Source organism: Neoarius graeffei, chromosome 2 (assembly GCF_027579695.1).
Source record: "Neoarius graeffei isolate fNeoGra1 chromosome 2, fNeoGra1.pri, whole genome shotgun sequence".
In the NCBI taxonomy this organism is placed as follows: domain Eukaryota; kingdom Metazoa; phylum Chordata; class Actinopteri; order Siluriformes; family Ariidae; genus Neoarius; species Neoarius graeffei.
Window position 1 is genome coordinate 24979108 of NC_083570.1, and position 26604 is coordinate 25005711.

The window sequence follows — 26604 nt, forward strand, 5'->3', positions numbered from 1 at the left end:
AACAGTCTCACGTAACTGAACTTACTGATCTTGAACTTGTGTTTATTACACTTTCAGCTGGCTGATTATAATTCCAAGCATTTCTGTTCAAAATATATTTTCTTGTTTATGTTGTTAGCATGGAGTCATCCCCACAACCAGCCCACATTAAAATCTTTGTGGTAAAATTCTGTTGTTGTTGTTGTTGTAGTATTTTTTCTGCCTGCTGGGATTTTCTTGTTAGTAACAGTGCCACACAAACTTTTAGTCAACACTTAGCCTTCTGTACCATTTTTTCCATAGGATATTGAAATAATTCTGTCACAGTATTATAGCCAAGCCTTCTATTGGCCACTCATGCTTGTCTGGCACCGAAAGAATTCACTGAAGTATCTTTTTGCAACTCGTTGAAAATACAACCCAGATTCCAAAAAAAGTTGGGACACTGTGTAAAACATGAATAACTAGATAGAACTCGACGCCAACGGCATCGATGGGGATGCCTCCGCCTGGTAGACTACACGCCTTATTAAGTTGTGATTTGGGGATGGACATTTGACCTCACAGTAATCTTGACCTGTGACCTTTTAACCTCAAAATCTAATCAGTTCATGGTTGTCCCAAAGCACACAAATGGTGAAAGTTTGGTGAAATTCCTTTCATTTGCCTTGGAGATATTGTGTTCACAAGGTTTTCGGACAGACATTTGACCTCACAGTGACCTTGACCTTAGACCTTTTGATCTCAAAATCTAATCAGTTTATCTTTGTCCCCAAATGCACAAATAGTGAAAGTTTGGTGAAATTCCTTTCATTTGCCTTGGAGATATTGTGTTCACAAGGTTTGCAGACAGACATTTGACCTCACAGTGACCTTGAATTTAGACCTTTTGATCTCAAAATCTAGTCATTTCATCTTTGCCCCAAAATGCACAAATAGTGAAAGTTTGGTGAAATTCCTTTCATTAGTCTTTGAGATATGGTGTTCAAAAAGTTTGGGGATGGACATTTGACCTCACAGTAATCTTGACCTGTGACCTTTTAACCTCAAAATCTAATCAGTTCATGTTTGTCCCCAAATGCACAAATGGTGAAAGTTTGGTGAAATTCCTTTCATTTGCCTTGGAGATATTGTGTTCACAAGGTTTTCGGACAGACATTTGACCTCACAGTGACCTTGACCTTAGACCCTTTAACCTCAAAAGCTAATCAGTTCATATTTGTCCCAAAGCACACAAATGGTGAAAGTTTGGTGAAATTCCTTTCATTAGCCTTTGAGATATCGCCTTCACAAGGTTTCGGGACGGACGCACGCACGGACAGACGGACGCACGGACAGACGGACAACCCGAAAACATAATGCCTCCTGCACCTTAAGGTGGCAGAGGCATAATAAAAACAGAATGTGAAGATTTGCAAATTATGGAAAACCTATATTTCATTGAAAATAGTACAAAGACAACATATCAAATATTGAAACTGAGAAACTTTATAGTTTTTTGAAAAATATATGCTCATTTTGAATTGGATCTCAGCAATACATTTCAAAAAAGTTGGGACAGGGGCAACAAAAGACTGAAAAAGTTGTGTAATGCTAAAAAACTGATTTGGTTAATTGGCAACAGGTCAGTAAGATGATTGGGTATAAAAAGAGCATCCCAGAGAGGCTGAGTCTCTCAGAAGTAAAGATGGGGAGGGGTTCACCGCTCTGTGAAAGACTGCATGGGCAAACAATGCAACAATTTAAGAATAGCATTCCTCAGTGTAGAATCGCAAAGAATTGGGGGATCAGAATCAGAATTACTTTATTAATCCCCAGAGGGAAATGTTGAAACTGAGAAACTTTATAGTTTTTTTGAAAAATATATGCTCATTTTGAATTGGATCTCAGCAATACATTTCAAAAAAGTTGGGACGGGGCGACAAAAGACTGAAAATGTTGTGTAATGCTAAAAAACTGATTTGGTTAATTGGCAACAGGTCAGTAAGATGATTGGGTATAAAAAGAGCATCTCAGAGAGGCTGAGTCTCTCAGAAGTAAAGATGGGGAGGGGTTCACCGCTCTGTGAAAGACTGCATGGGCAAACAATGCAACAATTTAAGAATAGCGTTCCTCAGTGTAGAATTGCAAAGAATTGGGGGATCAGAATCAGAATTACTTTATTAATCCCCAGAGGGAAATTCAAATTTGGTACATAATCGTTAAAAAGATTCAGAGAAGCTGGAGAAATTTCTGTATACAATAGACAAGGCTGAAAACTGACACTGGATGCCCGTGATCTTCAAGCCCTCAGGTGACACTGCATAAAAAGTAGACACGTGTCTGTAGTGGAAATCACTGGATGGGCTCAGGAACACTTCAGAAACCCATCGTCTGTGAAAACATTAATTACTGGATCCACAAATGCAAGTTAAAACCATATATAAACAATATCCAGAAACACCACCACCTTCTCTTTTCTTCTTCTTTTATGATGGACTGAGGCAAAGTGGAAAATTGTCCTGAGGTCTGATGAATCAAAAATAGAAATTCTTTTTAGAAATCATGGACACCATGTTCTCCAGGCTAAAGAGCAGAGGGACTATCTGGCTTGTTATCAGTGCACAGTTCAAAAGCCAGCATCTGTGATGGTATGAGGGTGCATTAGTGCACATGACATGGGTAGCTTTTGCAACTGGGAAGATATCATTAATGCTGAATGATTATATACACGTTTCTGAGCAATATGCTGCCATCCAGACAAAATCTTTTTCAGAGAAGGCTTTCTTTCTTTCAGCAAGACAATGCCAAACCACTGTCTGCACATATTAAAACTGCATGGCTTTGTAGTAAAAGAGTCCAGGTGCTAAACTCGCCTGCCTACAGTCCAGACCTGTCTCCCTTTGAAAACATTTGGTGCATTATGAAGTGCAAAACATGACAAAGAAGGCCCCGAACTGTTGAGCAACTGAAACTGTATATCAGGCAAGAACAGGACATCATTTCTCTTTCAAAACTACAGCAATTGGTCTCCTCAGTTCCCAAACATTTACAGAGTGTTGTTAAAAGTAGAGGTGATGCAACACAGTAGTAAACATACCCCTGTCCCAAGTTTTTTGAAATGTGTTGCTGACATCAAATTAAAAATAAGCTTATATTTTTCAGAAAACAATAACATTTCTCAGTTTCAACATTTGATATGTTGTCTTTGTACTATTTTCAATGAAATATAGGGTTTCCATGATTTGCAAATCAATCACTTTTTTCTTTCTTATTTATTTATTTATTTATTTATTTAAGAGTTAGCTATAATAGGCCAGCTATCATATTTTGCTATTAAAGCCATCTGAGTTTGCTAGTCACTTAGCTAACATTAGGCTAACATTAAGTGAACATTAGGCATAGCAGGGATTAGCTGTCTTTTCCCCATATAAGCAGCTATTACTGTATGTGATAGAAAGAACTCTAACTAGCGAATGAAAATTGTTATCTAACTAATTTAGGAGCAAATAGCCATAATTGACAGTCAAGGAGGAGTATCTCTGTACAGAGAAGTTTCCTAATCATGTATTGGAGCCAGACTGATTGCTAACAGCAGCTTTATCTGTGATATGGAGCATCTCTGAATTGAGTTGTCAGAGTATATTGGCTAATGAAGCCCGCAGAGAACATCTATCCATCTCTCTTACTTGTCTCTCATCAAACTCTGTTTCTCTCCCCACAGGGTGCTGGATGAAATTCTGCACAAACTGGTCCAACTAATACAGGAGGAAGAGTGTGTGAGTATTAATCACTGAAATTTGCCACTCATACACACACTGAAGCATTTCGAAGCAGACTTTCTACAGGATTTTCTACAGTATAGTATTTTATACCAACAACACTGTTAAATTCTCACCTCTGATTGGTTAAAAGGTGTTGATTAATTTGATTACTGAGTTAATTTCATTCTGGTTTGATAATCTTATTTCTGGAAACTTCCACCAGGACTTGTACGTTGGATGGCCCACATAAGCAGATTCAAAATGTGTAATTGATGATATGGTTTTCTGTAAGGAGACGTTTAAGATTTTTGGATGCAATCTCCAGTGTCAAGCTGGAATTTTTAAGGGTTTTTTTTTGACAGGAAAAAATGTTCATGATGTTTCAGCTTCATGATGGAGAGAAAAGAGATGCTAGTGAGTGAATGATTGGAACTAATTTGTTTTGTGGACATTCCAAAACATTCAATGGAATTGTAGAGATAGAATGTGCGTCGCATTGTTCCTATAATAAAGAAAACATTGGGTCTCATTTGCCAAGCTGGATGCTAATAAAAATAAAAAGCATGCATAACCTACTTGTGCTCCTGAGTGTGTGTAAATTTATACATAAGAAGACTAACTAATATAAGCCTCGACTTGACCGACTTAATCATATCATTTTCATGGATTAGTGCACTTTTATATCTGGAACATTCTGTTGAGTTTAAAATGCTTAGTTTAATTACATTTAGAGGATTTATATTACAGTCGACGCCTTTATCCAGAGTGAGTTATAGAAGTGCTTTAAAGTCTCTATCAGAAACACCTCCTCATGCTTGTTCACTAGGTCTGGGAATACCACTGAGAATATTTTATGAAAACCAGTCTTTTATGTTATTGGTTATATTATATTAAAGAATATAAAAAAGAAAGAAATTGAGCCAACACAAACCCATAAATGAAAACAAATAAACCTAGAAGGGCATTTGGTAGAATGCATACCTCCGCCAAGTCACATATCAACATCAAATCACTTAAACCAAAGAAAATACTAAAGCTGTACACCAAATTTCATCAAAATCCATTCACTACTTTCTGAGTTACGTTGGGAACATCCAGCCATACATCTGTAGCTGCTTATCCTGTTCAACAGGGTCGCAGGCAAGCTGGAGCCTATCCCAGCTGACTATGGGCGAAAGACGGGGTACACCCTGGACAAGTTACCAGGTTATCGCAGGGCTGACACAGAGACGAACAACCATTCACACTCACATTCACACCTACGGTCAATTTAGAGCCACCAATTAACCTAACCTGCATGTCTTTGGACTGTGGGGGAAACCGGAGCACCCGGAGGGCTCGAACCTAGGACCTTCTTGCTGTGAGGTGACAGTGCTAACCACTACACCACCATGCTGTGCCGTTGGAAACATAAAAAAAAAACCTGGATCCACAGATATATATCCAGATTTGCATCAAAATCTAATCAATTGTTCCTTGGCTCATGGTCCACCTTTCCTCAAAATTTCATCAAAATCTGTTCACTACTTTTTGAGTTATGTTGAGAACAGATGAACAAACAGAGGCAAAAACATAACCTCCTCCAACAAAGTTGGTGGAGGTAGCTAAGACTCACAGCCCTGACTACTAGTCTAAGGAAGTACACAAGCAAAGCTGAAGCCAGGAGAATAAATCGGATATTCTCCACTCAACCATCAAAGGTGTACACCCAGTGGCAGGGTATTAACAACATGGTTCCAGATCCTCCAAGGCTGAAGCCTGAACAATACTGGAAAAGGATATGGTAGAAGGAAAAACCACATTACGGCAGTGCTCAGTGGCTAATAGACCTGAAAGCAATCTCCCTGAACAAGACCCAGTAACCATCACTGTGGCAGACATCCAAGTAAGAGTCTTGAAAATGAAGAACTGGCCAGCACCAGGCCTGGATATGGCTCACACCTACTACATGAGTGCTTGGCAGCACAGATGAACTAGCTGCTAGTGGATGGGAATCACCCAGAATAGCTGACTGAAGGTTGGACAGTCCTGATCCTGAAGGACCCACAGAAAGGAGCAGTCCCATCCAACTACCGCCTGATAACCTGCCTCTGCACAACATGGAAGCTCCTGTCAGCCATCATAGCAGATAAGATGAGTAGGCTAGCGCTGTCGCCTCACAGCAAGAAGGTCCGGGTTCGAGCCCTGTGGCCGGCGAGGGCCTTTCTGTGTGGAGTTTGCATTTTCTCCCCGTGTCCACGTGGGTTTCCTCCGGGTGCTCTGGTTTCCCCCACAGTCCAAAGACATGCAGGTTAGGTTAACTGGTGACTCTAAATTGACTGTAGGTGTGAATGTGAGTGTGAATGGTTGTCTGTGTCTATGACTTGTCCAGGGTGTACCCTGCCTTTCGCCTGTAGTCAGCTGGGATAGGCTCCAGCTTGCCTGCGACCCTGTAGAACAGGATAAAGTGGCTAGAGATAATGAGATGAAATGAGACCAGAGGAGCAAAACATCAGCTACTGTTAGACAGTGCAGTAGCTCGAGACTGTAGAACCAGACATACCAATCTGTGCACCACCTGGATTTGACTACAAGAAAGCCTATGACTCGATGCCCAACACATGAATCCTGGAATGCTTGAAACTGTACATCAACAGGACTCTCAAAACCTTCATCAAGAACTCAATGAGGCTGTGGAAAACAACCCTACAGGCCAACTTTAAGCCAATAACACAGATCACCATCAAGTGCGACATATATCAAGGAGATGCTCTGTCCCCGCTACTGTTCTGCATAGGACTGAACCTCCTCAGCCAGATCATCACCAAGAGCGGCTATGGATACAGACTACAAAATGGAGCAACCATCAGCCACTACATGGAGGACATCAAGCTGTATGCCAGGTCTGAGTGAGACATCAACTCACTGATCCACACCATCAGGATCGACAGCAATGACATCAGAATGTCATTCGGACTAGATAAGTGTGCCTGGATGGTAACAAGGAGAGGGAAAGTAGTCAGAACTGAGGGGGTGGTGCTACCAGATGGCACAATAGGAGATGTGGAAGACAGCTACAAGTACCTTGGAATCCCGCAGGCAAATGACAACCATGAAGAGGCCGCTAGGAACGCAGCAACAGCCAAATACCTATGGAGGGTAAGGCAAGTCCTGAGAAGTCAGCTGAATGGGAAGAACAAGGTCTGGGCCATCAACACCTATGCCCTGCTGGTCATCAGATACCCTGCTGGCATAATGAGCTGGCTGAAGGAGGAGCTGGAGGCCACCTACATCAGGACAAGAAAACTCCTGAAAATGCATGGAGGGTTTCACCCAAAGTCTAGCATCCTGAGGCTGTACGCTAAGAGGAATGAAGGAGACCAAGGACTAGTAAGCATCAGAGCCACTATCTAGGTTGAAACAACAAAGATCCACGAGTACATCAGGGAGATGGCCCCAAATGATGATGTGCTTAGTGAATACCTCAGGCAGCAGAAACCTGAGAAGGAAGTGCAAGATTGAAGTGCAAGATGTCTTTCCATTATGGAAACACAAATCACTGCATGGGATGTACCATCAACAGATAGAAGAAGTGGCTGATATTGAAAACTCCTAGCAGTGGCTGGATAAAGCTGGACTGGAAGACGGAACAGAGGCACTAATCATAGCTGCACAGGAACAGGCCCTAAGCACAAGACTGATAGAGGCTGGGGTCTACCACACGAGGCAGGACCCCAGGTGCAGACTGTGCAAAGATGCCCCCGAGACAATTGAGCACATAACAGCAGGGTGTAAGATGCTAGCAGGAGGAGCGTACATGGAACGCCATAATCAAGTGGCTGGCATAGTGTACAGGAACATCTGTGCCGAGTATGGACTGGAAGCCCCAAGGTCAAACTGGGACACACCTCCGAAAGTGGTTTAGAATGACCAAGCTAAGATCCTGTGGGACTTCCAGATATAGATGCACAAACTAGTAATGGCTAACTAACTGGACATGGTAGTGGTGGACAAATGGGAGAACAAGTTGTGGTGACAGATGTGGCAATACTAAGTGACAGTGTGACAGATGTGGCAATACTAAGTGACAGTAACACCAGGAAAAAAGAACTTGAGAAACTCAAGAAGTATTAAGGGCTGAAAGAAGAGCTAGAAAAGATGTGGAGATAAAGACAACAGTGGTCCCCGTGATGATAGGAGCCCTTGGTGTGGTAACCCCCAGACTGGGAGAATGGCTCCAACAGATCCCAGGAGCAACATCTGAGATCTCTGTCCAGAAAAGCGCAGTACTAGGAACAGCTAAGACACTGCACAAGACCCTCAAACTCCCAGGCCTCTGGTAGAGGATCCGAGCTTGAGGGGAAAAAAAGACCACCTGAAGGAGGGGCGAGTGGGGTATTATATACAACCCCGATTCCAAAAAAGTTGGGACAAAGTACAAATTGTAAATAAAAACGGAATGCAATGATGTGGAAGTTTCAAAATTCCATATTTTATTCAGAATAGAACATAGATGACATATCAAATGTTTAAACTGAGAAAATGTATCATTTAAAGAGAAAAATTAGGTGATTTTAAATTTCATGACAACACCACATCTCAAAAAAGTTGGGACAAGGCCATGTTTACCACTGTGAGACATCCCCTTTTCTCTTCACAACAGTCTGTAAATGTCTGGGGACTGAGGAGACAAGTTGCTCAAGTTTAGGGATAGGAATGTTAACCCATTCTTGTCTAATGTAGGATTCTAGTTGCTCAACTGTCTTAGGTCTTTTTTGTCGTATCTTCCATTTTATGATGCGCCAAATGTTTTCTATGGGTGAAAGATCTGGACTGCAGGCTGGCCAGTTCAGTACCCGGACCCTTCTTCTACGCAGCCATGATGCTGTAATTGATGCAGTGTGTGGTTTGGCATTGTCATGTTGGAAAATGCAAGGTCTTTCCTGAAAGAGATGTCGTCTGGATGGGAGCATATGTTGCTCTAGAACCTGGATATACCTTTCAGCATTGATGGTGTCTTTCCAGATGTGTAAGCTGCCCATGCCACACGCACTAATGCAACCCCATACCATCAGAGATGCAGGCTTCTGAACTGAGCGCTGATAACAACTTGGGTCGTCCTTCTCCTCTTTAGTCCGAATGACACGGCATCCGTGATTTCCATAAAGAACTTCAAATTTTGATTCGTCTGACCACAGAACAGTTTTCCACTTTGCCACAGTCCATTTTAAATGAGCCTTGGCCCAGAGAAGACGTCTGCACTTCTGGATCATGTTTAGATACAGCTTCTTCTTTGAACTACAGAGTTTTAGCTGGCAACGGCGGATGGCACGGTGAATTGTGTTCACAGATAATGTTCTCTGGAAATATTCCTGAGCCCATTTTGTGATTTCCAATACAGAAGCATGCCTGTATGTGATGCAGTGCCGTCTAAGGGCCCGAAGATCACAGGCACCCAGTATGGTTTTCCGGCCTTGACCCTTATGCACAGAGATTCTTCCAGATTCTCTGAATCTTTTGATGATATTATGCACTGTAGATGATATGTTCAAACTCTTTGCAATTTTACACTGTCGAACTCCTTTCTGATATTGCTCCACTATTTGTCAGCGCAGAATTAGGGGGATTGGTGATCCTCTTCCCATCTTTACTTCTGAGAGCCGCTGCCACTCCAAGATGCTCTTTTTATACCCAGTCATGTTAATGACCTATTGCCAATTGACCTAATGAGTTGCGATTTGGTCCTCCAGCTGTTCCTTTTTTGTACCTTTAACTTTTCCAGCCTCTTATTGCCCCTGTCCCAACTCATACCTGTCAACCTCTAGGTATCTCAATCTGTATAAGCAACCATTAAAATCCTTATAAACCACACAAAATCCTTATAACTAACAACGAATTTCGCAAAGGTTTATTCACATAATATACAATGCTACAAATTATATACATTCAAGAGCCAAACATAAGTAACGCTGTCTAATGACTCTTGGAGCTAATTGATGTTGGTCATTGCACTCAGTTGCAGCTTTTTTTGCCAATTCCAAATGTTTCTGATTTAGCACCATATCACAGCATTCGTCAGTGTTGATCTCATACTGTAAACGAGCAGTGAGGGTGTCTGGAGCCAGTGACTGCCGGAATTCTGTGTGGATTTTCCTCACATGGCTGAACACTCTCACAGTCTTCATTGCTGTGTGGGAGGCACAGCAATGCTGCCATCACTTTCTGTAGCAGAGGGAATCGAACTTCTCCCATTGGTGTTTTTAACTGGATAATCTCCCTCCAAATTGAGTCCAAACTGTGCCTCTCCTCCTCTCCCTCTTTGTTGAGCAATGAAATTTGCCCATCCTCGAGCAGCTGAAACTCTTCAAATTCGTCTTTGAGGCACTCACCATCAACTTCAGATGCAAATTTCCATGCAAGACGAATGATATGGCTGTACTCCAGCTCTCCCCTTTTGCTGGGATCAAGGACTACTAAATCCCTTATGACTTCATCTTCCCAGGGAAATTTTGTGATCATTTTTTGTACCACTGCCTCATAAAATGATCTGATGTCGGTGAAAAATCTCTGTCTCTGCTTTCTCGAGCCCACCTTGTTCTTCATGCTCAGCTAATTGAAGTCTTGCTGCCTTGCCTATTGCAATAACATCATTATGTTGCAGCTGATGGTCATGGTATTCAACTTTGGTGAGTTCAAAGCCCTTTACATTACATATTTTTACAAACTTCACCAGCAGCTTGCGCAACAAACGGTCCATTTCATCTGCCAGATATCCGATTTTTGTCTCTCCAGCCTGGAACAGTACATTGAATTCATTAATGAAAGGCAGTACAAATTCCAAAAATTGAAAAGTCAATTTTGTGAGTGGAGAGTTTAGTTGGGTGGCTATTGTCTTCACCCGGCCAGGTTTCTCCACGTCATCATGGCTTTGAAAATAACTGAGCAAGGCAGGGTATTGTTTCAGGATCCTTTTCACCACCTTCTCCAGAGATAGCCAACGTGTTGGACGGTGTTTCAAGATGTCACGTTTCTCCACGTCTGTGAAATCTTGAAATTCCTTGTACTTCTCCTTTCTTTTTGTGCTGTGCTCAAAGTGATAATAGATGTCTATTAACAGTTCATCAACTTTGGTAGACAGTTCTTTCACACCTGCCCCAACACACAGACTGGCAAGGTGGCAAACACAGCCAATGTTGAAGCACTCTGGCTGCTTTTCCCGAATTTTTGCCAAAACGGAGTTGTGCTTGCCAATCATCACATTGCAGTTGTCGGATGCAAAACCAATGCAGTTTGACCATGGGATCTCCAGTTTCCTGTAACATATGATATAACATTTTTTCCCAAATAATATAAAACTTGTAGTTTATTACCCAAACATGTAAAAGGAAATGTTCTAAAAATTGTACTTCATGAATCATACCTTTAGATCTAGTTATTGTAATACTTCTTGGCATGATTTAATGTAAATTTCAGATTACTAACATTGTAAAGTAAATAGATTGTAATTATGATTCATTACTATGTGTCATTTAATTGGAACCTGCCTTTATTGATTCAATTAATAAATAAAAGTATATGGAAAGATGCCTTTGTAATACATACCGAAATATATCATCCAGAGTGTTGAATATTCCTTCTGCAGTTCCATTGTTGCACACTGGCATGTCTAGGATGCGAGTTTTGGTGCCTTTGATGATGGTAAATGTTCTCACCAGAACCACCAGCCTTTTCTCAGTCTTCCGGTCATTGGATTCGTCGATGAGCAGGGAGAAGCGATTTTTTTTCTGCAGTAGTCAATCACCTTTTCTGTGGCTTCCTGTGCCAGACACTTTTTTATTATTTGAGTTGCTTTTGTTGTTCTACACAATATTTTTTTTCGCAATGTCACTGTCGGGGCAGAGTTTTGGCAACAGCTCGCACATGTGATCCGCAACCGATAGAGGCGCGTTGTGTTGCGCAATAAAGTTGGACAGCATAACTTCCGACCTCAAGACAGTTGAAGATGCTTGTGGTTTCGTGAAAGAGGTTAATCGACCCTGCCATTTGTGATTCCTCCAATTTCTTTTTATGAAGATTTGACTTAAAGTGTTCTTTTATATCGTACACACCTGATGCTGCCACTTTGATATCGCGAAGGCACACTGAACAACGTGCATACTGTTCATTCTTAGCAGGCACAATAACTCCATTAAACTGGTCTTTCCACTCCGGTAAAAAACGTCCACTGTACTTTGCTTTCTTCTTTGCCAGTGCCATAGTTAGAAGCTGTGAGTTGTAATGAAATAAGTGAATGCTTGCAGAATTATCAGCTGTTGCTTGATGAATCTCGTCGTACTAAATGAATGAATCAGGAACCGGAAACGTGGCCAATAGCTTAATCTCCTTTCACTGGAATAAACAAGCGTGCGAAAATCTATTAGCTTTACTCCGCCGGAGAGTGATAAACATGATGTCACGAAAATTGACTAGTGCCATTATCGGCTGCAGCAGAGCGATTTGGGGGGATTTCGCGGGGAAGCCGCTACCACTCTGCTTTCTTGTGCAAAATAAAGAGTGAGTTCAGACTGCAACCTGAAACGACCCATATCCGATTTGTTGTGAAATCCGATTTTTTTGTTAGGCTGTTCACATTACCAATTATATGAGACTTGTATGCGATCTCCAATATGAACGGAAAACGACCCAAAAGTGTCCCGCATGCGCAAATTGACACATAATAAGCACATCTACGTAATACGTAAACAAAAAAAAGCGCACTCTTCATGTTTAATGATTTCTTTTTTTTGTTTGTTTGTTTAATTATCTGGTTAGTGTTAGTGTGAGGTCTCGTGTGTGTTTTTGTTTCTGAATTGAAATGAAAACGTGTAGCCTGGTAACGAGGGTTGACTCCTAAATGTCTCTCTAATTTCTATATAAGTGCACTACATGTTACTAGGAAGTAATGGATTTTTAAACTCTATATCGTGCACTCGAGCTTCAGTAGGCAGTCATTTGGGATACGGCCGCTGTATTACCAAACTCTTAATTCAGGCTTAATAATTTGCACATATTTATTTCGTCATATTAATAAACTTTTTCTACATTTTTATAAATATTTATTTACAGTGGTGCTTGAAAGTTTGTGAACCCTTTAAAATTTTCTATATTTCTGCATAAATATGACCTAAAGCATCATCAGATTTTCACACAAGTCCTAAAAGTAGATAAAGAGAACCCAGTTAAAGAAATGAGACAAAAATATTATACTTGGTCATTTATTTATTGAGGAAAATGATCCAATATTACATATCTGTGAGTACTAAAAGTATGTGAACCTCTAGGATTAGCAGTTAATTTGAAGGTGAAATTAGAGTCAGGTGTTTTCAAGCAATGGGATGACAATCAGGTGTGAGTGGGCACCCTGTTTTATTTAAAGAACAGGGATCTATCAAAGTCTGATCTTCACAACACATGTTTGTGGAAGTGTATCATGCGACAAACAAAGGAGATTTCTGAGGACCTCAGAAAAAGCATTGTTGATGCTCATCAGGCTGGAAAAGATTACAAAACCATCTCTAAAGAGTCTGGACTCCACCAATCCATAGTTAGACAGATTGTGTACAAATGGAGGAAATTCAAGACCATTGTTATCCTCCCCAGGAGTGGTCGACCAACAAAGATCACTCCAAGAGCAAGGTGTGTAATAGTCGGCGAGGTCACAAAGGACCCCAGGGTAACTTCTAAGCAACTGAAGGCCTCTCTCACATTGGCTAATGTTAATGTTCATGAGTCCACCATCAGGAGAACACTGAACAACAATGGTGTGCATGGCAGGGTTGCAAGGAGAAAGCCACTGCTCTCCAAAAAGAACATTGCTGCTCATCTGCAGTTTGCTAAAGATCACGTGGACAAGCCAGAAGGCTATTGGAAAAATGTTTTGTGGATGGATGAGACCAAAACAGAACTTTTTGGTTTAAATGAGAAGTGTTATGTTTGGAGAAAGGAAAACACTGCATTCCAGCATAAGAACCTTATCCCATCTGTGAAACATGGTGGTGGTAGTATCATGGATTGGGCCTGTTTTGCTGCATCTGGGCCAGGACGGCTTGCCATCATTGATGGAACAATGAATTCTGAATTATACCAGCGAATTCTAAAGGAAAATGTCAGGACATCTGTCCATGAACTGAATCTCAAGAGAAGGTGGGTCATGCAGCAAGACAACGACCCTAAGCACACAAGTCATTCTACCAAAGAATGGCTAAAGAAGAATAAAGTTAATGTTTTGGAATGGCCAAGTCAAAGTCCTGACCTTAATCCAATGGAAAGGACTTGTGGAAGGACCTGAAGTGAGCAGTTCATGTGAGGAAACTCACCACCATCCCAGAGTTGAAGCTGTTCTGTATGGAGGAATGGGCTAAAATTCCTCCAAGCCGGTGTGCAGTACTGATCAACAGTTACCGGGAATGTTTAGTTGCAGTTATTGCTGAAAGCAAAGGTTCACATACTTTTGTCACTCACAGATATGTAATATTGGATCATTTTCCTCAATAAATAAATGACCAAGTATAATATTTTTGTCTCATTTGTTTAACTGGGTTCTCTTTATCTACTTTTAGGACTTGTGTGAAAATCTGATGACGTTTTAGGTCATATTTATGCAGAAATATAGAACATTCTAAAGGGTTCACAAACTTTCAAGCACCACTGTAGATTGTTTATAGCCAGCTGAATTCTGCAACTTCTCTCAGCGCTGGCTCAAGGTGCATAAACACCAGTGCAGTTTGCTATGGAGATGAGGCGAGACCTGGCGATGTGGTTTTTGTGGCGGCGGCGGAACTCACACAATAATCTGATTAATGTGGGCAGCAGACTAATGAGACCAAAGGTGTCAAATTACTGGAAATTTCCAGAACAATCTTATAATCTTGTAATACAGGATGGTTTAAGTTATAAATCAGTTATAGAAACTGTTTTATTTAATCAGGCTAACAGATCAACATCCAGGTCCCTACCAAATCCACCATTAGCTTGAGCAATTCTATAAAAGTCTATTTAAATTCTGAAAACTGTACAAATGTTGTTGTTTTCCACCAAAGAGGCGGGATTAGCCAACGCGGAATAGTGACGTTTGTCTCTTGTTGATGATGTGTAGGTCGCATGAATGCGACCTGTCCGGTCAGACTGCAGTCGCATGTGAAAATAACGGATATGCATCGGAATTAGGACCACATATCCAAGCGGCCTGGGTCGCATGTGAAAAAATCGGATCTGTGTCGTTCAGATTGTCAATAACAAATCGGATACAGGTCGCATATGGGCAAAAAAATCGGATATGGGTCGTTTCAGGGTGCAGTCTGAACGTAGTCTAATAATCGATCGTAAATTTTTTTTAGGTGAAAAATGGAAAAAGCTGTAAGAAAACTGTTATACGCCTGTAAGGTTATTTTTACCCAACAAATCTGTAAGACTTACGGCTAATCCTTATGACTTGACAGGTATGCCAACTTTTTTGAGATGTGTTGCTGTCATGAAATTTCAAATGAGCCAATATTTGGCATGAAATTTCAAAATGTCTCACTTTCGATTTGATATGTTGTCTATGTTCTATTGTGAATACAATATCAGTTTTTGAGATTTGTAAATTATTGCATTCCGGTTTTATTTACAATATGTACTTTGTCCCAACTTTTTTGGAATCGGGGTTTTGTGTGTGTGTGTGTGTGTGTGTGTGTGTATATATATATATATATACAACCCTGATGTAAAAAAATGAGACCATGATAAATAATTTCAAAACTTTTCCCACCTTTAATGTGACCTATAACCTGTACAATTCAACTGAAAAACAAACAAATCTGTTAGGGGGAAAAAACACCCATCCATCCATTGTCTGTAGCTGCTTATCCTGTTCTACAGGGTTGCAGGCAAGCCTATCCCAGCTGACTATGGGCAAGAGGTGGGGTACAGGCTGGACAAGTCGCCAGGTTATCATAGGGCTGACACAGAGACAAACAACCATTCACATTCACACCTACATTCAATTTAGAGCCACCAATTAACCTAACCTGCATGTCTTTGGGGGAAACAGGAGCACACCCATGCAGACATGGGGAGAACATGCCAACTCCACACAGAAAGGCCCTCGCAGGCCACTGGGCTTGAACCCAGAACCTTCTTGCTATAAGGCGACAGTGGCAGTGGGGGCGTGGTCAAGCGCCAGTCTGTGACAGGAGGGCGGAGTCAGGGAAGGTAAGTGGCAGAACCACTACACCTGAGAGCAATTAACTTGTGTTTGTGTGTCTTCCCAGTGACCGCGCCCTACTTAAGGAGGGAGAGCGAGAGCAGAGGGGCTCTTCCCGAACCAGACGCCGAGAGTGTGTGTGTGTGTCTGCAAAGTGAGCAATAAAATGCTCTGTCAAACCGATCTCTGTCCTGCCGTCTTCTGTGCTCCACCCAGCGCTCGAAACTAACGGTGTCCCGATGTCCCGGGGACCATAAAAAATGTCATCGGGACACAAAATTATCATATCTGGGACAATCCCGGGACAATGGAAAAAAATAGATCTAGAAAAAAAGTTCTACATTAATATTATTTACAAAGCCGTAACACATACGTAGACATTCACCTAATTTGTCAATTTTAATTTTAAAACGTTAACAGCGAAAAATACATAGTAGCTTTCGATGCACCTGCATCCGTAGGCTACAGAGCAGCGCATTCTGTTCTAGAATCTTCGGCCGGAGTCCGCATTATATGGACTTGGAATGGAATTGCTACCGCACACGCTGCGCCGACTCTTGCCAGAACAAAAATGCTTAAGTGGTTGAAGCGGACCGACCGTGGGGAAGAAACTGAAAGCCCAGACATAATGTCTCCGGGACCTTCAGGATCCAAAGTGTCATCGCCTGGTCTGCAGGCAACGCTAGCAACTGAATGAACTTAATGAACACTGTTAGACACGTTATAAAATACAACAGGAATGATGTGGATGATATTGACGGAAGATACCGTTCAACAGAATAAGTGAGTTTTCTTGGTGTCTTTCTAGTTCAGAAAGTTTAGTCAGTCAGCAGCACAACTAGGCTCGGACCTGGCACTATGTTGATGTTGCTAACATTTGCACCCGGCAGCGAAAGTTCATAAAATGGATAACGGAAAGTTCATAAAAATGGATAACGGAAAGTTCATAAAAATGGATAACAGTAATGGTGAAAATTATAAGTTGGCCTTATAAGTGCCAACAGATATTCAAGGTATAAGTAGATGAAATGAACATAAAAGGGGTCTTATTTTCAACTAAAGTGTACTGCAGATGTAGGGAGTTGAAACATTTTCTGAATGAGCTAGTTGGCCCCTTTAAATAAACAGGTATCTATTCATACAGTGAGATCGCCAAAGTTTAATAAACTGAAAATGCAATAACTGTAATTTTGAAGTAGATGATGTATAGGACATGTGTCGCTTGTGTCTTGTGACTTATTGTAAAAATGATATAAAGGGTTCAAAATCGCATAGTTACAAATATAATAGTAACTTCATATGATGGGCGGCACGGTGGTGTAGTGGTTAGCGCTGTCGCCTCCCAGCAAGAAGGTCCTGGGTTCGAGCCCCGGGGCCGGCGAGGGCCTTTCTGTGTGGAGTTTGCATGTTCTCCCCGTGTCCGCGTGGGTTTCCTCCGGGTGCTCCGGTTTCCCCCACAGTCCAAAGACATGCAGGTTAGGTTAACTGGTGACTCTAAATTGACCGTAGGTGTGAGTGTGAATGGTTGTCTGTGTCTATGTGTCAGCCCTGTGATGACCTGGCGACTTGTCCAGGGTGTATCCCGCCTTTCGCCCGTGGTCAGCTGGGATGGGCTCCGGCTTGCCTGTGACCCTGTAGGGCAGGATAAAGCGGCTAGAGATAATGAGATGAGATGAGACTTCATATGATAATATTAACCACTGGTTATTTCAGAGAGGAAAAAAATGGGGACACCATTGCTTCCATTCGGGACAATACAACACAGAATTCGGGACCACTGGGGGACACAAAGAAAAAAAGTTAATTTCGAGCCCTGGCTCCACCCTTCCACATGAACCGCTACAGTGGTGCCGAAACCCGGGAACTGGAGCACAGATGCCGAACCGCCCCATGGAGTCTTCCCCGTCCGCCGACCTGGTCCACGCCCTCGCCACGGCCCAGCAAAGCCAGCACCAGGCACTAGTCACGCTCCGTAAGGAGCAGGAGCAGGGCTTCGAGGCCCTGGTGTTGGCCCAGCAAGAGGATCGACAGGCGTTCCGGCACCTCCTCGCGTTGGCGGGGACTACCGACGCTTCCACCGCGGGCCCGTCCCCCCCCACCCTGACCAAGATGGGCCCGCAGGATGACCCCGAGGCTTTCATCATGCTCTTTGAGCAAGTCGCGGAGACCTCGGGGTGGCCGATGGATCAGCGCACGGCGCGCCTCCTCCCCCTGCTAACGGGAGAGGCGCAGCTGGCCGAGCTACAGGTCCCCGCCGACCGCCGGCTGGCCTACGCGGACCTTCGCCAGGCCATCCTCCAGCGTGTGGGGCGCACTCCTGAACAGCAGTGCCAGCGCTTCCATGCTCTGCGCTTGGAGGAAGTCGGCCGGCCGTTCGTGTTTGGCCAGCAACTCCGGGATGCCTGCTGGCGGTGGCTGAGGGCTGACAACCGCGATGCCGAGGGGATCGTCAACCAGGTGGTACTGGAGCAGTTTGTCGCGCGCTTGCCAACAGGAACCACGGAGTGGGTCCAGTGCCACCGCCCGGCGTTGCTGGATCAGGCCATCGAGCTGGCGGAGGACCATTTGGTGGCTGTTCCGGCGGCAGGACAGCAGACAGCCTCTTCTCTTCTCTCCTCTTCTCTCTCTCTCTCCCCCTCCTCCTGTGTCCCGTCCTCGCCCCATTCCCCCACCGCGGAGGCGGGGGCCGGCACCACCCCAGCCGGCCCGCCGCACCCGCGGTGCCCTCCCGTTTCTCACTTCTGTGTCTGTCTCTCCCCCCCCTCAGGTGAGTGAGCCCCAGAACATCGGTGCAGAGAGGAAGCCCGGGCCGGTTTGCTGGCGCTGCGGGGAGATGGGCCACCTCCAACAGCAGTGCACGGCAATGGAGGTGGGCGCGGTCATTCGGATCCCCGACACGCCAGAGGCCGCCCTCGATCGGGCCGGAGCGTATCGCATACCGGTGAGTATTCAAGGGGATACATATCAGGCGTTGGTGGATTCCGGTTGTAATCAAACCTCAATTCACCAAAGCCTGGTGCAAAACGAGGCATTGGGGGGAGCACAGGGGGTGAAGGTGTTGTGTGTGCACGGGGATGTTCACAGCTACCCTTTGGTGTCGGTCCACATTTTTTTCCGAGGGGAAAAATGCATAGTATAGGCGGCGGTTAATCCTCGCCTCACCCACTCGATAATTTTGGGGACTGATTGGCCGGGATTCGGGGAGTTGATGAGCCGTTTAGTGGAGAGTGGGTCCTGCCATACGTCAGCAGGGGGAGGTCCCGGTGTCGCCTTGGCGGGAGCAGCTGTCACAGAGCCGTCTACGTCATCTCCGCGTCAGAGTGAGGAGCCACCGGTTCCTCCTCTCTCTCTCTCTCTCTCGGGGAATCCCTCGCGGATTTCCCATTAGAACAGTCGCGAGACGAGACTCTGCGGCATGCGTTTGACCAAGTGAGAGTAATCGATGGTCAAACGCTCCCGCCGAACGCCACCCCGTCCTTCCCCTATTTCTCTATTATGAAGGATAGATTATACCGAGTGACGCAGGACACTCAGACGAAAGAGCAAGTCGTGCAGCTTTTAATTCCAAAGAGCCGCCGGGAATTGGTGTTCCAGGCAGCTCACTTTAATCCCATGGCTGGACACCTAGGGCAGGATAAGACACTAGCCTGAATAATGGCCCGATTCTATTGGCCGGGGATTCGCGGTGACGTTCGTAGGTGGTGTACGGCGTGCCGCGAATGCCAGTTAGTAAATCCAGCGGCCATTCTAAAAGCGCCTTTGCGCCCTCTACCATTAATCGAGACCCCGTTTGAAAGAGTTGGGATGGATCTCGTCGGGCCATTAGATCGGTCGACACGAGGGTACCGCTTTATATTAGTTCTGGTGGACTATGCAACGCGATACCCAGAAGCAGTGCCTCTGCGCAATATCTCAGCACGCAGTATTGCGGAGGCGCTGTTCCGCGTTATCTCCCGAGTTGGAATCCCGAAAGAGATTCTGACTGATCAAGGTACCACGTTTATGTCACGGACACTGCGCGATCTGTATGGGTTATTGGGGATTAAGCCGATCCGCACCAGCGTGTATCACCCACAAACGGATGGTTTAGTGGAACGGTTCAACCGCACCCTCAAGAATATAATTAAAAAATTCGTAAGTGAGGACGCACATAATTGGGATAAGTGGCTCGAGCCCTTGCTGTTTTCAGTGCGAGAGGTCCCCCAAGCCTCCACGGGGTTCTCCCCGTTCAAATTATTATATGGGCGTAAGCCGCGCGGCATTCTAGATGTGCTGCAGGAAAATTGGGAGGAGGGACCTTCACAAAGCAAAAATGAAATTCAATACGTTATGGACCTGCGCGCAAAACTCCATACCCTCACCCACCTAACCCAGGAGAATTTGTGGCAGGCCCAAGAACGGCAAGCCCGCCTGTACAACAAGGGTATGCGCCTTAGAGAGTTCGCACCGGGAAATAAAGTACTCGTACTGTTGCCCATATCGCGCTCCAAATTGGTCACCAAGTGGCAAGGACCCTTTGAGGTCACACGGCGAGTCGGGGACGTCGACTACGAGGTGAGGCGAATGGACAGGGGTGGGGCGCTACAGATTTACCACCTCAACCTGCTTAAATTCTGGAATGAGGAGGTCCCCGTGGTGTTGGTGTCGGTGGTTCCGGAGAAGGCGGAGCTGGGGCCGGAGGTTCAAAAAGGGGCATTGGCGTCAGGTATTCCTCCGGTCCCCTGTGGAGATCACCTCTCCCCGACCCAACTCGCGGAGGTCGTCCAGTTGCAGACCGAGTTTTCGGATGTGTTCTCGCCCCTGCCCAGTCACACTAACCTCATAGAGCACCACATAGAGACGCCCCCGGGGGTGGTAGTGCGTAGCCGCCCTTACAGGCTACCCGAACACAAAAAAAAGGTGGTTCGGGAAGAACTTGAAGCCATGCGCGAAATGGGCATTGTCGAGGAGTCCCACAGTGACTGGAGCAGCCCGGTGGTCTTGGTACCCAAGGCTGATTGGTCGGTCCAGTTCTGTGTGGACTATAGAAAAGTCAACGCGGTGTCTAAATTTGACGCGTACCCAATGCCTCGGATTGATGAGTTGCTCGATCGACTAGGCACGGCTCGCTTTCATTCGACACTGGATTTGACAAAGGGATACTGGCAGATCCCTTTGACTCCTCTATCCCGAGAAAAAAACGGCCTTTTCCACACCGTTCGGATTACACCAATTCGTCACACTTCCGTTTGGGCTGTTTGGGGCGCTCGCTACGTTTCAGTGGCTGATGGACAGGGTCCTCCGCCCCCACGCCACTTATGCGGGCCCTTACCTAGATGACATCATCGTCTATAGTAATGGGGGTATGTGGCAGCGGGGGCATGGTCAAGCGCCGGTCTGTGACAGGAGGGCGGAGTCAGGGAAGGTAAGTGGCAGAACCACTACACCTGAGAGCAATTAACCTGTGTTTGTGTGTCTTCCCAGTGACCGCGCCCTACTTAAGAAGGGAGAGCGAGAGCAGAGGGGCTCTTCCCGAACCAGACGCCGAGAGTGTGTGTGTGTCTGCAAAGTGCAGACCAGTTGTTAAACTGAAAAGTGTGGCAATAAAACGCTCTGTTAACCCGATCTCTGTCCTGCCGTCTTCTGTGCTCCACCCTTCCACACGAACCGCTACAGCGACAGTGCTAACCACTACACCACCAAGTCACCCAGGGAAAAACATAAAAAAATAAAAAATGTACAATAAGCTGGTTTCATAAGTGTGCACACCCTTAAACTAATACTTTGTTGAAGCACCTTTGATTTAATTACAGCATTCAGTCTTTTTGGGTAGGAGTCTATCAGCCTGCCACATCTAGACTTGGCAATATTTGTCCACTCTTCCTTGCAAAAGCATTTAAAATCTGTCAGATTGTGAGGGCATCTCTTGTACACAGCCCTCTTCAGGTCACCCCACAGATTTTCAATTGGATTTGGGTCTGGGCTGTGGGTGGGCCATTCCAAAACTTTTTTGGGGTCATTGTCATTGAAATTCCTCTTCATCTTCATCTTTCTAGCAGACACCTGAAGGTTTGGGGGTAAAATTGACTGGTATTTAGAACTGTTCATAATTCCCTCCACCTCAACTAAAGGCCTTGCTCCAGCTGTAGAAAAACAACCCCAAAACATGATGCTGCCACCACCATGCTTCACCATGGGTATGGTGTTCTTTTGGTGGTGTGCAGTGTTGTTTTTGTGCCAAACATACCTTTTGGAATTGTGGCCAAAAAGTTCAACCTTGGTTTCATCAGACCATAACACATTTTCCCACATGCTTTTTGGAGAGTTGATGTATTTTTTTTGCAAAATTTAGCCAGGCCTGGATGTTTTTCTTTGAACCTACTTCATAGTCCAGATATATGGAGAATATGGGAGATTGTTGTAGTACACAACCAGTACTTGCCAGAAATTCCTGCAGCTCCTTCGGTGTTGCTGTAGGCCTCTTGGCAGCCTCCCTGACCAGTTTTGGTCTTGTGTTTTCATCAATTTTGGAGGGACGTCCAGTTCTCGATAATGTCACTGTTGTCCCATATTTTCTCCACTTCTTGATGACTGTCTTCACTGTGCTCCATGGTATATCTAATGCTGTGGAAATTTTTTTGTACCCTTCTCCTGGCTGATACCTTTCAACAATGAGATCCCTTTGATGCTTTGTAAGCCATAGTTTGCAGTGGCTTTTGCTGGAGGATGCAACTGAGTAAATGTCTGAACTTTATTTGGGGTTAATCAGAGTCATTTTAATTGATGGCAGGTATGTACCCAAAAAGACTGAATGCTGTAATTAAATCAAAAGGTGCTTCAACAAAGTATTAGTTTAAGGGTGTGCACACTTATGCAACCAGCTTATTGTACATTTTTTATTTTTTATGCTTTTCCACCTAACAGAGTTGTTTGTTTTTCAATTGAATTGTACAGGTTATAGGTCATATTAAAAATGGGAAAAGTTTTGAAATTATTTATCATGGTCTCATTTTTTATATCAGAAAAACCTATCATTTTAATGGGGTGTGTACACTTTTTATAGCCACTGTAGTTACTGGATCAGCCAGCGAAAACGGTACAAAATATCGCGTGTTTTTCAACACCGTTCTACTCATTCTGTAAACAGCACATCTAGTACAAAAATCCCGTGGCGCCACACACACACACACACCAGTCAAAAGTTTGGACACACCTTATAATTCAATATTTTTTCTTTATTTTTATTAATTAAAAGTCACTTCATGTCTTAAAGTAGTGATGGACTGTCATTTCTCTTTACTTAGTTGAGCGGTTCTTGACATAATATGAATTACTACAGTTGTGGAGTAGGGCTATTTACTGAATTTTTCTCATTCAGTATTTCGTGTTTGATGATCTCAAATGCATTACGAAGACAAGAAATTCATCTACTAATTAACTTTTGACAAGACACAACTGTTACTTGAAAAGCATTCCAGGTGAGTACCTCATGAAGCTGGTTAAGATAAAACCAACAGTGTTCAAAGCACCATCAAGGTAAACGCTGGCTACTTTGAAGAATCTAAAATATGAAACACATTTTGTTTTTTTAACACTTTTTTGTTTATCACATAATTACATACATGTTCCATATGCTATTCTATAGTTTTGATCTCTTCAGTATTGTTCTACAATGTAGAAAATAGTCAAAATACAGCAAAACCTATGAATGAATAGTGGGTGTGTCCACACTTTTGACTAGTATTGTACATATATTTAGAAGTGAGTCAAAATAACTTTCACTTCTGATTTTCAGCATTTACCCTGAATGTTCATTTTGTGCTCCTGGAGAGCACATGACCTTTTCTGGAATTTTGTGGGCATCACTACATGCAAATGAGATGTGAGCTGTGTTGGGATTGGTCTTTGCAACTTTTCTAAATCTGAAGGAATTTTTTGTTTGGACTGGCTTATTTACACACGCCTTTACTAAAAGACCTCCCAGTTATTAATAGTTTTCTTTACATATTCCTGACATAACATAGAAGAGAAGTACAGTATCTAACAAGCAAGATATTTTTTTACTTAAAGAAAACAAAGACAAAAATAATCACCACATGAATAATACGAATGTTATAGCTTAAAGTTTTTATTTGGCTTTATTGTATGTGCCATTTTAAAATAATAATGGATCTAGTGACATGAGAAAAAGAGCAGTGCTCTTCAAGTTGATGAAAACATATTGACATAATGTGAGAAATCCATGAGGAAACAAAGAGCACTATTGATCATTATTGAACGCAAACCTTTTTTTTTTTCCAGTCCCAGATGTTCTTTGAGTAGGGTGTGGCACTGCAGTTTTCTAGATGCTAGTCTCTTAAATCATATAAAGCAGATAGCATTATCAATAATTGAGCCATTGCTGAACATTATGTTCTTATTTTTTATAGTGTATGTATGATTACAGTGGAGACTGATACAAGCATTGCCTATTCTTATTATATTGTTTTGTGAAGCAGTTCTTCTTTAGTCTGCACTCAGAAATTGTATATACATGCTATTTCTACATGGATTTACAGAATTAATACTAGTGAATACGACAACTTTATTAATAGCTACAGTGGTGCTTGAAAGTTTGTGAACCCTTTAGAATTTTCTATATTTCTGCATAAATATGACCTAAAGCATCATCAGATTTTCACACAAGTCCTAAAAGTAGATAAAGAGAACCCAGTTAAACAAATGAGACAAAAATATTATACTTGGTCATTTATTTATTGAGGAAAATGATCCAATATTACATATCTGTGAGTACTAAAAGTATGTGAACCTCTAGGATTAGCAGTTAATTTGAAGGTGAAATTAGAGTCAGGTGTTTTCAAGCAATGGGATGACAATCAGGTGTGAGTGGGCACCCTGTTTTATTTAAAGAACAGGGATCTATCAAAGTCTGATCTTCACAACACATGTTTGTGGAAGTGTATCATGCAACAAACAAAGGAGATTTCTGAGGACCTCAGAAAAAGCATTGTTGATGCTCATCAGGCTGGAAAAGATTACAAAACCATCTCTAAAGAGTCTGGACTCCACCAATCCACAGTTAGACAGATTGTGTACAAATGGAGGAAATTCAAGACCATTGTTATCCTCCCCAGGAGTGGTCGACCAACAAAGATCACTCCAAGAGCAAGGTGTGTAATAGTCGGCGAGGTCACAAAGGACCCCAGGGTAACTTCTAAGCAACTGAAGGCCTCTCTCACATTGGCTAATGTTAATGTTCATGAGTCCACCATCAGGAGAACACTGAACAACAATGGTGTGCATGGCAGGATTGCAAGGAGAAAGCCACTGCTCTCCAAAAAGAACATTGCTGCTCATCTGCAGTTTGCTAAAGATCACATGGACAAGCCAGAAGGCTATTGGAAAAATGTTTTGTGGATGGATGAGACCAAAACAGAACTTTTTGGTTTAAATGAGAAGTGTAATGTTTGGAGAAAGGAAAACACTGCATTCCAGCATAAGAACCTTATCCCATCTGTGAAACATGGTGGTGGTAGTATCATGGATTGGGCCTGTTTTGCTGCATCTGGGCCAGGACGGCTTGCCATCATTGATGGAACAATGAATTCTGAATTATACCAGCGAATTCTAAAGGAAAATGTCAGGACATCTGTCCATGAACTGAATCTCAAGAGAAGGTGGGTCATGCAGCAAGACAACGACCCTAAGCACACAAGTCATTCTACCAAAGAATGGTTAAAGAAGAATAAAGTTAATGTTTTGGAATGGCCAAGTCAAAGTCCTGACCTTAATCCAATGGAAAGGACTTGTGGAAGGACCTGAAGTGAGCAGTTCATGTGAGGAAACTCACCACCATCCCAGAGTTGAAGCTGTTCTGTATGGAAGAATGGGCTAAAATTCCTCCAAGCCGGTGTGCAGTACTGATCAACAGTTACCGGGAATGTTTAGTTGCAGTTATTGCTGCACAAGGGGGTTACACCAGATACTGAAAGCAAAGGTTCACATACTTTTGTCACTCACAGATATGTAATATTGGATCATTTTCCTCAATAAATAAATGACCAAGTATAATATTTTTGTCTCATTTGTTTAACTGGGTTCTCTTTATCTACTTTTAGGACTTGTGTGAAAATCTGATGACGTTTTAGGTCATATTTATGCAGAAATATAGAACATTCTAAAGGGTTCACAAACTTTCAAGCACCACTGTATAAAGATTGCTATAAAGATTCTGTGAGCCATTTTTCTTTGAGGAAAATGTTGAAAGCATGCACTGTGGGGAAAACACCAGGGTCTCATTTATCAGCAGTGCGTACACATAGGTTTGTGTGTAAACTGCATGTTTCTTGTATGTGAGGCTGTATGAATATTTAGAACTACTTCTGACCATATAGATCTAGATTTATGCACAAACCCTAGATCTAGATTCGAGAGATTTTAGCCACAGGCTCATTTAAGTGAGAATTTAGAGATTAGTTTGGTGTTTCCCAACCAAATATAGCCAAAAAATGGAATGTTTGACTTTTATGCATCACTCATGCTCAGAAACACCAGGACACTTCCAAATACAGCAGCGGAATAGACAATCACGGGTTTTCTAAAAGTAAAATTTTCTCATTTTCTTATTAATTTTGTATGCAAACCTGTCATAAAAGTGGCAAACTAACTTCTTTTTGCAACAGTATCAGTTTAGTGGTTTAG

General features: G+C 43.1%; 1 protein-coding gene across 1 annotated transcript in view; it reads left to right on the forward strand.

Annotated features, from left to right (window-relative positions):
* Positions 1-26604, forward strand: part of LOC132869202 (capping protein, Arp2/3 and myosin-I linker protein 3-like) — a 250085-nt gene that overhangs the window by 145338 nt on the left and 78143 nt on the right. Inside the window, exon 20 of the mRNA XM_060902539.1 lies at positions 3683-3737. Coding sequence (XP_060758522.1) covers positions 3683-3737 — 55 coding nt within the window. The remainder of the gene's footprint in view (positions 1-3682; positions 3738-26604) is intronic.